The 13,238-nt window shown below is 40.2% G+C and overlaps 2 protein-coding genes across 3 annotated transcripts in view; one reads left to right on the top strand and one right to left on the bottom strand.

Moving 5' to 3' along the window:
* Positions 1-3,486, top strand: part of rev3l (REV3 like, DNA directed polymerase zeta catalytic subunit) — a 91,595-nt gene extending 88,109 nt beyond the window's left edge. The window contains exon 32 of the mRNA XM_023262369.3: positions 2,374-3,486. Within this exon, the coding sequence (XP_023118137.2) occupies positions 2,374-2,514 (141 nt within the window). The 3' untranslated portion in view covers positions 2,515-3,486. The remainder of the gene's footprint in view (positions 1-2,373) is intronic.
* Positions 3,487-3,639: 153 nt separating this feature from the next.
* mfsd4b (major facilitator superfamily domain containing 4B) overlaps positions 3,640-13,238 on the bottom strand; it is a 16,192-nt gene continuing 6,593 nt past the window's right edge. For both annotated transcript variants that reach the window (XM_055015670.1, XM_023262381.3), the window contains 3 exons: positions 10,914-11,082; positions 10,654-10,770; positions 3,640-5,393 (listed from right to left, as the gene is read on the bottom strand). In XM_055015670.1, the coding sequence (XP_054871645.1) occupies positions 4,096-5,393; positions 10,654-10,770; positions 10,914-11,082 (1,584 nt within the window). In that variant the 3' untranslated portion in view covers positions 3,640-4,095. The remainder of the gene's footprint in view (positions 5,394-10,653; positions 10,771-10,913; positions 11,083-13,238) is intronic.

Genomic DNA, 13,238 nt, shown 5'->3' with positions numbered 1-13,238 from the left:
TAAATGGGGGAAAATCTGTTAAATTTCTGGACATGCAAGTCCCGAATGTGTTGTGGAGATATAGTGCATGTGATTGTAGCTGTGTTTTCTCTTGCCAGCATCTGATGCTAGATGATTGAAATCACTGTCATGACTTTACACCTCTGTACCACAAAACCCACCCAGTGTGTAAAAAAGGTGTTATCTTTTAAAACTACGGCATGGTTCAGCATTTGAAATACTTTTGTTGGGTTAAACTTTCCTGTTCACTTCTTGAGCTCTTTCAGTTCTTCCTTCTGGTAGCATTTATTGTTCTTCATGTGACCAGATTTTCTACTTTAAATGGTCCTTGAACTAATCGTGTGTGACATGCTGTCTTATCAGAAAATTCTACCAAATCTAAATAAACCGTTTGTTGCAGATCTAAAAAAAAACAAAAAACAGATTCTGTGCTCCTCAGTGCAAATGTGAAGTCATTAGTATCTCAGCTGCGACCAACATTTACTTAACAAAAAAATTCAAGGACTTTTTAGCTGAACTGCTGTTTTTTTTTTTTTATAGAGAGCAGATAGAAGACAAATTCAAGCTACCTTTAGTATGTAGAGCTCATTTTCACAGCATCAGTAGCACCTGGCAGAAATGTTCAAAGAAATTCAACTTTGGTTTATTCTTATTTTATGATTTTATGGCATTGTAACTGTGTCCTACTGCACAGAATGCATTTTTGAGGTCTCTCTACCTCTAGCCGTTGTTGTGTGGTTTCCATAGAGACGCAGGACTTTATATTGAAGGGAAAAATGAGCTCACAGTGAGTAAAAACTAAACTAAAAGTCCAGAAACAGTTTGGAGTTCAGAGGGTTGATGTGGATGTTTTTTTTTTTTTTTTTTTGACAAATGTGACAGAAATTTTACCAAAAAATAGAAATCAGTGTTGAGTTTTCACTGAGAGACACCTCGCATATAAAACCATAAATAATGATTTTATCTCCTGTTGTTCAATAACTAACAGTTTGTGTGAGAGCTGCGACATTTTAATCCTCTGTCTTTTAACCGGAGGTTTGAGCAGCAGCTGAAGCTCGGCTGTTGTTTGTGTGTCGAAGGCCTCTCAGGGAGATAAAACCACCGTCTGTCCTGCACGTCAAACATTTCCTCAACTCTTCACAATACATTTTACTGTATCTTTGTTCTTATCAACCTTTGGCCGGCAGTTTATCGTAACAGTCATACAGATAAGACACAAAACAGTGATTTCAGTCCAAGCTGAAGGGGCAGGAAAGGTAACAGATAAAACCTGTCACATGCAGCAGACACAACTGGTTTCTACTTGACGCTGCAGATAAGAAGAAGCTATCTGGCTTCCATTACAGGTGTTTATTTTACTACCATTTAAATAGTGAGTATTTATGCAAATGATATAATTTATATTGTAGTACAAAAATAACCATCTTAATCTAACTATTCAGTTTAACAGTGATACATATTTGTTGACTGCCGATATTCTGAAAGGTTTTACAGAAATGTTTTTTACCTTAAAACATGGTTCAAGTGGTTCTTTTCTTCTGGCTGTTTACAGGATTTCCTGATTCATGGCATGACAAGAAGACAGATGCAAAATCCTAAATTATGTTTAGATGCATAATGCCTCATTCACATACGTAAATAAACAACTTGGAATTCAAAAAGTTATTTCATGTAAATAATAACATGGGAGCATATCACATCGATGTGTATTTTGGTAAAATTTTCAACTGGTTTTCATTAAAACTATAAGGAATTTTGCTATTAAACCCATTAGAATAAGTTGTTCTAGCACTCTAAGCCAGAAGTTTTCTCTTTAGTAGCACTTGCATACATATCTTTTGATTTCCAGAAATGTGAAATTTGAAGCTGACTTTATTTAGTGTTCAGATTTCTCATATTTAATTAGACAATGCCTCATTTGCAGTTATACGTAAAATATCAGAAAACCTGTAATACTAAAGGGTATTGTTTTCATGTAAGTGATCATTTGGGGAGTTTTCATGCATATTTAGTTCTCTACTTCTAGTCATGGTTGTGTGGTTTCCATAGAGACGCAGGACTTTATATTGAAGAGAAAAATGAACCCACAGTGCATAAAAACCAGAAGTGCAGAAACGGTTTGGAGTTCAGACGGTCAGTATGGATGTTTTATGACAAATGTGACAGAAAATAGAAGTCGATGTGTTTTCACTGAGCGACGCCTCACATATAAAACCAACCATGAAGAATAATTTTATCTCCTGCTGTTCGATAAGTTTGTTTGAGAGCTGCGACATTTTATGTGAGTCATGTTAGTTTAAGTTTTACCCCGTAGTGTCTCCCTACAGAGAACATGAATGCAGCTTAATCGGTAATATCTGCGTTTGTGTGCAGATCTGCAGGAACTGCAGCGGCTGTGCTGAGCGTCAGGTTCCCTGTGTGTCTCTGGACTGTCCCGTCCTCTACAAACTGTCCCGGGTCAACCGTCAGCTCTCCAAGGCCCCCTACCTCCGACAGCTGCTGGAGCAGTTCTGATCTCAAACCTGGAGCTTCTGGCTGATTTGGTGCTAATTGCTGTCCCCCTTTCCTCCCCTTCCCCCTCCCCCCCATCTCCCATCTCAGTGTTTGATCGTCCATTCAGTTGTAATAGTTTAAATGGTGCTTTGATTGGGTTTTACATTCTGTCTTGTAACTGTTATTTGTTATACAAGTATCTCTCTGCGTGTGCAGACTGTGGGCTTTCAGCCTCCTGTGGGGAGGCGTTGTGTGTTTCGTCGTCACGCTTGTTTGCTGCTACGAGCCGAGTGAAGCTGATATCGCCGATGACACAGGCTGCCTGTAACCCAACAGTCCCATCCAGGACGATTTGTTGTGTCTCGTTTGCGCTGTAGCGGTTTAAAGTCACCGGTTTTTAAGGAGCTCCTTACAAATCCCCAAACAAAGTACATTCAAACCACTAATTGACTTTTCTTCATTTTTATATTGACTGCAGTCTTCTGTATATAGTTCCTGTACAGCTCCATCTATAAACTCACTGTGCATTAGCATTAAAAAAACTAAAGCTCCGGCCATGAATGCAATCAAATCTGTTTTATGCATTCTATAAAGGGTGCCATTTTTCATGTTTCTTTAACCTTGATTGTATTGATGTCCAGTTTGGCAGATTTGACACTTCATACTCTACAGAAATGGGAACTGGAAATTATTCAGTTTTTTAAAAAATCTGGGACTGTTGCAATACTGTATTTTGGTAATTTATGTCATGAAGAGTCTATTATTTCCTTTTGCATATATGGTTTTGTGTACAATTCCGATTTACTGTCTTCAAACTACATCAAGGTCTGATCTTCAATTCCCCAAACAGCCGTACACAGGATCTGTGTATTTGTATAAATGTAAAAAAATGATAATAATGAAGGAGGTGTTTTTTTTGTTTGTTTTTAATGGACATTGCTGTGGGTGGAGGTTTGAGATTGATATAATAAAAAAATCAATGTATTAAAATGCCTTCTTTCTTTCAGTTATTGGCATTTTTACAAAATAATATAAGACGAATCACAGTGACGACGTGTGATTGGGAGAACCACAAGTCACGATACATGACAGAAACAAAGAACGAAAAAAAATCGGATCTTTACGAAAGTGCGACAAAAAACCCTGCCAACTATCTTCTCATCGCTGCTGTTACATAACTGCAGTAGTGCAAAATTAAATGACATTTAAAGATCAGTCTGGCAGGTGATGACGAGGGTGAAGGTCCCTGGTTCAACTCTGCTCATGTGTCCTCATGCAAGGCACTGAATCCTCTCAGCCCTCAAACTTCTGTTTTGTTGCCTCTTCTATCTCGCCGAGGAGCGACGGAGGATCACACGGAATCAACATGACAGTTTAAAACAGTAAAATCTGATCATCATCCAGCAGGAGTCCAAAAGCTTTAAAAGATGCCCGAGACTTTTTACGCAAACTGAGTTGACATATTGTGAAGCTGCATTCTGTAGCCAGCGTTGCATTCACTGCACAGTAAATCCAAGAACTGTACATAAATGTTGGAGTTTCAACAAATGTTCCAGTGTTGAGTGTGAGATTGGCAGCACTTCAGAGTCACAGATGTAGTATTCAGTCTCTTTTCTCTCTGTCCAAAGACAGCAGCAGTTTGTCACTCGGGGATTCTCCCTCCAGAGAGATGGCGTCTGAAAACGACGCTCCGGCTGTCGGCTCCGTCCCCTGACTGTTGGAGATGGCAGCAGCAACATCAGGAGGAGAGGACGCCTTGTTGGGCGAGTTAACAAGACTCGATGTGTCGTCCATTTCAATTACCTCAAAGTCAGCGTCGTTCCACTGATCGGCCTCGTTCTCCTGCTCCTCTTCCTCCTCTTCTTCGATGGGCACCGAGTCCAGCAGCGCCTGACGGTACTCGCTGTCATCCAAGTCCGGTTGGCCCCTGGCTCTGGGCTTCCTGCTCTGGCTGCCGGGTGACGACGCCAGCTTGTACATGACGGGGAAGAGGATGGAGGTGAAGGTGGCGGTGACCAGTGACAGGTACATCAGCAGCGGCTGGTCGTGGAACTTCCCCAGCAGGAGGCCTACAAGTGCCGGCAGCACCATCTCGCCCAGCGCCGCGCCCACCACGAAGATCGCCGCCGTGTGACCCGTCACCGTGGTGTACTGCTCCACCCAGGAGATGCCGCTGGGGAAGGTGGTGGCCATGGACGCCCCGTAGAGGGCGGAGCACAGCCACAGCGCCGCCTGCTCCTTACTGAAGAGGCAGAGCAGCAGGGAGGAGATGGTGGAGCCGAACAGGCTGAGCAGGATCATGGTTCCTGGGTACATGCAGGCCGCAAAGAAGATGGCCAAACCTCGACAGGCGGCGAACGACCCCCAGAACAGTGAGTTCAGCCCGGCCGCCTGCGGCTCCTTCATCTTAACGTAGTCCTTGGCGTAGGTGAAGATGAAGGAGCCGTACGCTACCTCTGCACCTACGTAGGCAAAGAAGAAAAAGAAGAGCAGGGCAATGAGGGCGATGTGGTGTTTGGCCGTCAGCGGCTTGGTTGACGCTGCGCGGGCTTTATCACGAGACGTGCTGCTGCGAGAGTAGAGGATGAAGAAGAGGAAGGACATGAGGAAGATGAAGCAGCCGATCACGATGTAGGCCCACATGGATTTGAGGGTGCTGCTCTTGCTGTGGATGTAGCGGATCGTCGTGTGAGTATCGAGGGCTTTGGTGACCTGCGTGGTGGTGGCAGGCGTGGCATCGGTCGGTGAGACTCCGACGCTGCTGCTGTTCCCGTCGGTTCCAAACACCAGCTTGGCGATAATGGGAGACATGAAGGCTCCGGCTGCAAAGCTGAAGTGCAGAGCCTGCATGTGGGGACCCGCCTGCTCACCCCATGTGTTCAGTATGAGCACGTTTCCACCTGACAGACAGAAAAACACTCATTACAGACTCTTACAATAAAATGAACTGCCCACTGAAAGGTGAATATCTGGACACAGTGCAAAATGTGACAAAGAGAAATCTTCAATGGGTTTCAAAAAGTTTTTTTTTTTTTTTTTTTTTTTTTTAAAAAAGGAGAACTCAGCAGGTATGATATTTTCTTTTGAAAACAGTAATTTCATCTCAAATCATCAGATTTTTTAAGAACAGTTTCTATGACCTTTTCTGATTCACCTGAAATATTTACAGCATGTAATATGGATATTTATCAAGATATCGGTTATATTTAAGCTTGATATATAAAAAACCTTCCAAGGTATATATATTTGTAAATTGCCAGTTGAATCATTTTTAGCAATTGAAGAAATTTGCGGCTGTTTGAATGACATTTTCTACGAAACTACTAAAGATTGAAGCCTGAAATTTCCATTATTTCTCATGTCTCATAACTTTCCCTGTTTTCTTCCCTCTGCATTCTGCTGAACTGCTTGTCCACCGGCAACCGAGACTGAGGAAAAGAAAGCTGAATGAAAGTTTTTATGGTATGTCAACAGTTTCTTTTACATGTGTAGCTGATGGTCATTTATTAACACAAAGTGCACTGATTAGATAAACCATCAAGGTTAAAGATCTAATGCAGAGGACCTGCTGGCAGATTGCCGGCAAGAGTAAACACAACATGGGCAAAATTCTGATTACACAAGGCTGAAAATCCAGAACTCTGTAGTTAATAGACAAGCTATCACAGACCAACCAACGCAGGAGTTTTCAGTGACTAGATCTCATTACGTAAGGGTTTATCGAGGGAACTCAGCTCCATTTAGTGTAACGGAGCTTTTCAATGACACACATTTTGACCAGTCCACAGCTTTAGAAGCGCAGCAGAAGCACATTTCTTTAACAAGGGCCAGTAATATCTGCTGTTTTCCCTGCTATGACCTGCACAAATGTCTGTTCTGAAAAAGGTCCATTAGATATCATAAAGGAGGATGTCCTGTCCTGACAGGTAAACCACAGCTGTAGCATAGAAGGGTAATAAAGTTATTCACTAAACAAAACTCTAATTATCCATAATACATGCAAAGACCTGTGAAACTGTACTGTGTATGAGGTTATGAATAATTAACATCTTAGATTAATCCTGAATTCTGGACACTATTTGCTCGTGTGTTTTGTCTTCAGACATGCACTGACTTTAGGGGCAATGATAAAAATTATTTATTTGTTGTGGCAAAGACTGAAATAGCATCTGATAACATCATTCTTGCAATGCAGAAATTTAAAAGAGAAAATGTCAGTTTGATTTGTAGCGCCTTTAGGAAAACTCCTATTTAATGTCAGTTAGAGAAAAGCCTTTGTTTATCCTGTCAACATAAAAACTAATGCCAAACCTGTCCTCCTTTCTAAACTTGTATGTCTGGGTTATTCCATCTCAAATCATCAGGGGCTTTCTGCTCATAAGCTATGACTATTTTTAGATTGATAAACCAGGATTTGAGATAATTTTTTAGTAAAAACAGCCCGTCGACTCACTTTCGGCACATTTTTTTGCACACTGAAATTTGAGGCTATGTTTGAATGACAGTATCTCAGAAACTACTGAAGATAAGCCTGAAAGTTTCACTATACTGGTCTAAAATTATACGTAAGTTGAAACACTAAAAAATAATTGAGGCCGTCAATAAAAGTCCCATCTTTGAGCTCACATTAACAAAAAAAAAAAAGAAAAGATAATTCAGAAGTGGACTAGGGACATTTTCTGAACCATACATAGCTGCATGTCACAATAATACACAACACAAAAAACATACAATAATTTTAAATGGAAAATAGATAATTAAAAAGGTGATTGAGCAGGTGGAAGTTGTGATCACAGAATGTAAAATATTCAAAATAGTTCACCAAATCTACCTAAGAAACTATATATATTTTAATAAGGGCATATTTGACATTTTAGAGAGGATGCACAGCTGTAATGTTAAACATGCCTGTGTTACCAATCATCTTCAGTAACTCAGCTAATACTCAGACAGCTAATTAAAACTGGGCTCCACACTGAAAACATGATATTTTGTGACCAGTTTTGAAGACGGTGCTGCTAAATATCATTATTAGGATCTATTGTGACTTTCAAATACGCAAATTACAAGAAAGAGTGAGAATTAGTTTGTGTGTTGCCGCTGTATGCGAGTGAGATCGAGTAATTAGGGCTGAGAGGTAACGCAGAGACCTCATCATCATAACAATGCAGGAAGGGATGTCATCTACTTGTGTCGGTCATCTGTAAGTTCTCTCATCCTCGCTCTGCGCTTCAGTGACAATGAAACGAAATATCGATTCACTTTTCAGAAGAAAAGCTCATTCAGACCCTCCTGTGCCACTCGAGTCCTAAATTTCTGAAGATAATCTTGAGTTGAAAGAGGCAAAGTCCTCCTCTTTCTGAAAGGAATCGCTCACACAGAAAGATAACGCAAATAAAGGAATACCTTGAATTTGATGTAGTGCTTACAATGTGGGGAATTTGTGGAGAACAAGAGCTTCGTAGATTGGAGACTCGTGGTGGAAAATTACTGGAACTGTGGCTGCTCTGACATATGCAGGTGTAGTTGCAGTGCTATTCAGATTCAGAAAACTTTATTTTTCCCCTGTGCGCAATTAAAAAGCCACGTAGAGCAGGCAGTGCAACAATGATGTAGGAAATTGAGTAGGGAAAAAAAGAAATTAAAGATAAGTAACAAAAATAAAACAAATAAGGATAAATATATGTAGAACGTAAGATAATAAGAATGAAAAAAATAGAATGAAAAGAAAAAAAACACAAGCTTAGTAACAGTAATACTAGTGCAAATACGGATGAACAATGTATACAGGTGCAAATTGGCAATGAGCTCCCTGTAGGTCCACACTAAAAGTCTGTGTGTGTGTTTCTGTTGTATGTTTGAAAAGCAAACTGCACCTGTCTAATACTTCCTGTAGCATCTGACGTAACTACGGATATCTGCAGCATCATTTTACCTAGAAATTACATTTTGCCTGGTTTTACCTCCAGTTCCAGATGTCATTCTGACCAGTAACAACTTCTAGATATCTAGAGAAGATGATGCAGATATCTGGAATTGAAGGGGATTACAGATATCTTGAACTAGTCAGAATGAAACTGCAGGTATCTGAAACTGGAATTAATACTTGTTATAATTCAACTGCACATATCCACAATGTCTGTGATAAGTGCAGTTAAACTGGAGAAACCTGAATACATGAATAGTAAACTGATGCCGTTTCTACTTGGAAGAATGATGATATTGACTATCTGAAAACTATCTGAAATGACAACTGTGGATGACCTAGACTGTTCTTTTTGACTAAAATGAACTGAATTACAGATATCTGCAATGCACACCAAGCCCTTAAATGCTAAACAGAGTTGCCAGCACTGTCTGTACCTGTCCTGAGTCTGCCTTTCATACAGTCTGAGTCTGGTATCACGTGGCACTATTCAAAATACACCCATCAGTGTGATTTGCTATCTAAATACTTTGTTTAGAATAATTACTAGCTTAAACCAGTTCTGCTGTGGCAGCTGAAGCAGGAAGAGAAAGCTGTGGCTGATGGAGAAAGAGAAAGAGAACAGCAGTTAACATGTAGGATATGCATACTTGTTTTTGATTTATTTAACACAATGCGAAGCAATGAAGCTGCACAGTTGGGTTATCACAAAGTGTTTGGTAACTAAAATATGTGCAACGGAGCATGGTATACGCTATACGTTTGGCTATTATTCAAGCTACCAGTCTGCCACAAGAATATCTAAGGAAATGCTGGTGCCACTGGTGAAAAAAGTTCATCTGGAGGTTTAATTTAAGATAATCTGAATTTCGAAATAGCATAATGCTCTTTGTACTGCTGTGTGAAAGTGTAAAACATACGGGTGGGTGTGAGGCACCAAGGTAACTAAACACTACTGGTTCACAGGTGTCAACTAAATTGCTTGAACCATCTCCCTTAATGACAGATTTAGTTGCACAAATGTTAAGCTATAACTTTGTTCTCTCTGCTGTCTGCTTTATGTGTGAGAAACTCAGCTATGCTACTGAGCAAACACACAGTGGAGCAGCAGGAAGGAAGAGAAAGGAAGGAAAATGACCACTAAGAACTGGGTTTTAAATTGCTCTGCCTCATCGGCTAAAATTCAATTATCTGAATAATAAGAGCAGTCCAGACATTCACGACTATTTTTTGAGAGCGCACGAGTTAAAATTTTATGTGGCTGGATTTGTTATTGTTGTTTGTCATTAAACTGTTTTGGTTCCCCAAATAGCTCTTTGGTTAATTATTGTGGTAGGATGCTGTACTTTTCCTTCCTCACTGGCTCAGTCTGTCTCTAACATTAATTTAGCTGCTACTATATTCCAAAGATGAAGCGGTCTGTAGCTGATTATTATAAAGACAACATGAGAAGAGACGAGGAAGCTGGTCCCAACTCAGAAACATCTGGTGAGTGTGCAGGAAGACACTTCCTGACCCACTAAAGAGGAAAAAGTACTGAGCTCACGAGCTAACGCTGGCTAATGCAGTACTCTAGCTGCAAAGTAAATACATATTAACCATGATCACGGTTTTAGCTTCACAAAATTAAACGATCAACTATGAAAAGAAAGTTTAAAATGTACTCTACTAAAAAAAAGAAAAAAAAAGAAACAGGAAACAGTCAATGTAGATAAAACCACTCTGACATTACAGCACTTTATTACTCTTAATTATATTAATTATATATATCTATATAATTATATAATTAATTAATAAGTATTCTAATTATATAATTTACTCAATCTTAAGTAATTTTTTGGGCACACGTGTTATTGCTGCAGTAACTGAGTAAAGACTAAACAGCGGACTAATTAGTATCTATTGTAACCTGCAAGTGAGGCGTTTAGGGAACTTATGTAAAGCGTGGCGTCCGTTGATAAGCAAGAGTTTAGCCTAGTTTGTAGGAGTGATATCAGACAACCTCAGAGAAAACAGTGGTCACAAAATAATATAATGTCAGATAAAAATATTTCGCAAATACAGAGTCTCGAGTCATTACTTATATCAGTAAATGCAAATTGTCAACAAGTTACATGCTGGTGGCAGTTTTACTCCTGGAAAAGTTAGTCTGGAGCATGAATCACTTAATTTTCCTTCTTGTCAACCACAAACATGTTTCCCACTGATTTACAGCGTATCCCTGTTTGTCTTACCTGTATCCAGAACGCCCATCGACATCCCAATGCTGGACATGAACACGGTGAGGAGCAGCGCCTGCTTACAGAAAGGGATGGCACACATTCCAAACGCTGTGATCAGCATAGAAGAGCCTAGAAGGAGAGATAATTGGAAGAAAAACATTGTTGTAGAGCGAGTGCAAACGGTCAGAATAACTGTGATGAAGCCCCGTGGGTGTGCAGACCACGGACGCCTGCCAGCTGTCTGCAGCAGCAGCATGCAGGCGAAGCGTTACCTAGCAGGAGGTGGGGGTTAACGCAGTCAAAGAGAAGCCCTCCCAACAGCGATCCGCCGATGTAGCCCCCAGAGCGGCCCACAAAGATGTACGAGATGTTGCTGATGTCCTTCTTCACGTTTACAGCCAGATCGTGGAATGTGGGGCCAAGAACAGAGATACTCATCCCCTGGAAAAACAAGATAATGGTTACAGCAGGATGGATGGACAAAATATTACAAAGCTTCTAAGCAGTTAAAAATCATTGGTCTGGGAGTTTGGGTGCATTTAAGGTTTTATTTGGCCGTAAAAGTCTGATTTTTGAGTCTTCCCCTTTCCCTCTATCATCCTTCTTCTTTTAAATTGTAAATGTTTCACCAAAAGTGACAGCACTTACTAAATTGAGGCTGCTATCGGCAGAGAAATTAGCATTTCTGTCCCATCTGTGAAGACTTTGTCCTCAAGTGCACGCTGGAAAAATCTACAAAAAGGCTTGAAAGCACCAACACTATCTGAATTTCACTGTCAAGATTTAACACTGACGAAAATGTGTCTAAAACTTCACTGTACGTGGCAAAATATAATGTAGCCTACAGCAGCACAAAAAGTCAAGAAAATTAATTTTAATTGTGTATTATGGGTGCATTTCTTTGCCCTTACACAACTTTTAGAGAAAAAAACTGTTAGTAGAAGAGCAGCTCTTTCCCATGTGTTGTAACAGGGTGTACGTGAACCAGGGTGTTGCTGAACTAACAAAACCTGTGTGTGTTTCAGTTATTCCAGTGTAGCTGGAAACAGAAATGTTAACACTGCAGAGGTAAGCCGACACTCAGGCGCATGCAGACGGATTGCAGTAATCTGATGTGAACAGCTTGGTTGGAGAGCAAGTTTTACAGCTATGAAAATCACGCAGCTTTGACTTCATCAAACAGGATGTCTGCCTGCACGCTACAAAAGGCCTTTTGTTCACTGTTAACGATTACAAAGAAGTATGCACAACTTTTTAAAACATATCACTCATGAGCTTTTGAATGTGTTTGTGTTTGGTTGCATGGGTATGGATGCAGTTTGACTTAATTTAGTTAGTTTTTTTTTTTTTAGAGTGCAAATCCAATTAAAAGAGGTTCTTTACATAAAACTACAGTACAGTCTACAGTCTCCTGATCCTCATCAAATCAAGTTCCACTATTAGCAACTCCAAACAGAATAAATGTCTCATCTTTTTTCTATTGCTTTTAGCTGTTCGCTTATCATGCCCACTGTTAGTTTCTTTTATATCACTTGGTATTGATCCACTGCCTCATTTCACTCAGTTTTCTCTTTTGCTTTTATAGTCCTGCCTCTCTTTTAATTACTGAACATGATCCTCCTCAGCTGTTCTGTTCATATATTCACGTGTTACGCTGGTGTTCTGAGTCATCTCTCTCCCATAGTTTTGATTTTGTCCTCTCTCCGCTCTCCTCTCTGCAGGTATTTCTGGTTTTGGAGGTTTGATCTGTGGTTCCTGGTTCCACCACCCTGTCCACGCTTCAGTCCTCATGTTTGCTCCCAGAGCCTACTTCCTGCCATGAGTGATTCTTCTCTAATACTCTTGGTCAAAGAGAACGTTTGACTTTGTAGTGTTGGGTCATGTATAATTACCCTTAAGGTAGATTTGATGTAGGTTTATAACCCTGATAATTAACTTAGTCAGGTTACGTTGTATTATATATTTTACTGTAGAGTGTTAACCTTGATACATAAATTAGTCAGGTAGATTGTTGTGTACAAGACAACTGCAACAACTAGCAAGAAAAGCACTCAGAGAGCGCAGTGCTCCGCCAAGACTGTTCAGTCCTCAATTTGTGTATTCAGAAATCACGGCAACATAGAATCTGGCCATTTAATATAAATCGACCCACAAACTAAATAAGTAAATAAAAAATTACCTTGTGTGAGCACAGGCATGTGTTGTGCATGCGTACGTTATGTATAGATACCAACTTGTGTGACCAAAATATGTAGCGGGTCGAGTGAATTGATGCAGGGAACTGAAACAGCGTTCACTTGTTGTCATGGTTACGGTGACACTGTGCCGGGCGCTATATCTCGCAATGGAAAATCCTTAACAAATCCACGGCTCCAGACTATAAGCTGCATCGCTGCCAAAATCTAACAAGGTGGTCCTTGTGTCATTTCTGACCTTCACTGAAAATTTCATCCAAATCTGTTTGTCCATTTTTTAGTAATGTTGCAGACGGACAGACAGATTCACATACAAACGTACGTCGATCGTCACATAACTCCGCTGCTTTCCTTGGAGGAGCAATTAAACACCAGTTTTACTGATAATCGGTTATTCAGTTT

The sequence above is a fragment of the Amphiprion ocellaris genome, chromosome 12 (assembly GCF_022539595.1).
Source record: "Amphiprion ocellaris isolate individual 3 ecotype Okinawa chromosome 12, ASM2253959v1, whole genome shotgun sequence".
In the NCBI taxonomy this organism is placed as follows: Eukaryota; Metazoa; Chordata; class Actinopteri; family Pomacentridae; genus Amphiprion; species Amphiprion ocellaris.
This window is presented reverse-complemented; position numbering and strand designations above follow the sequence as displayed.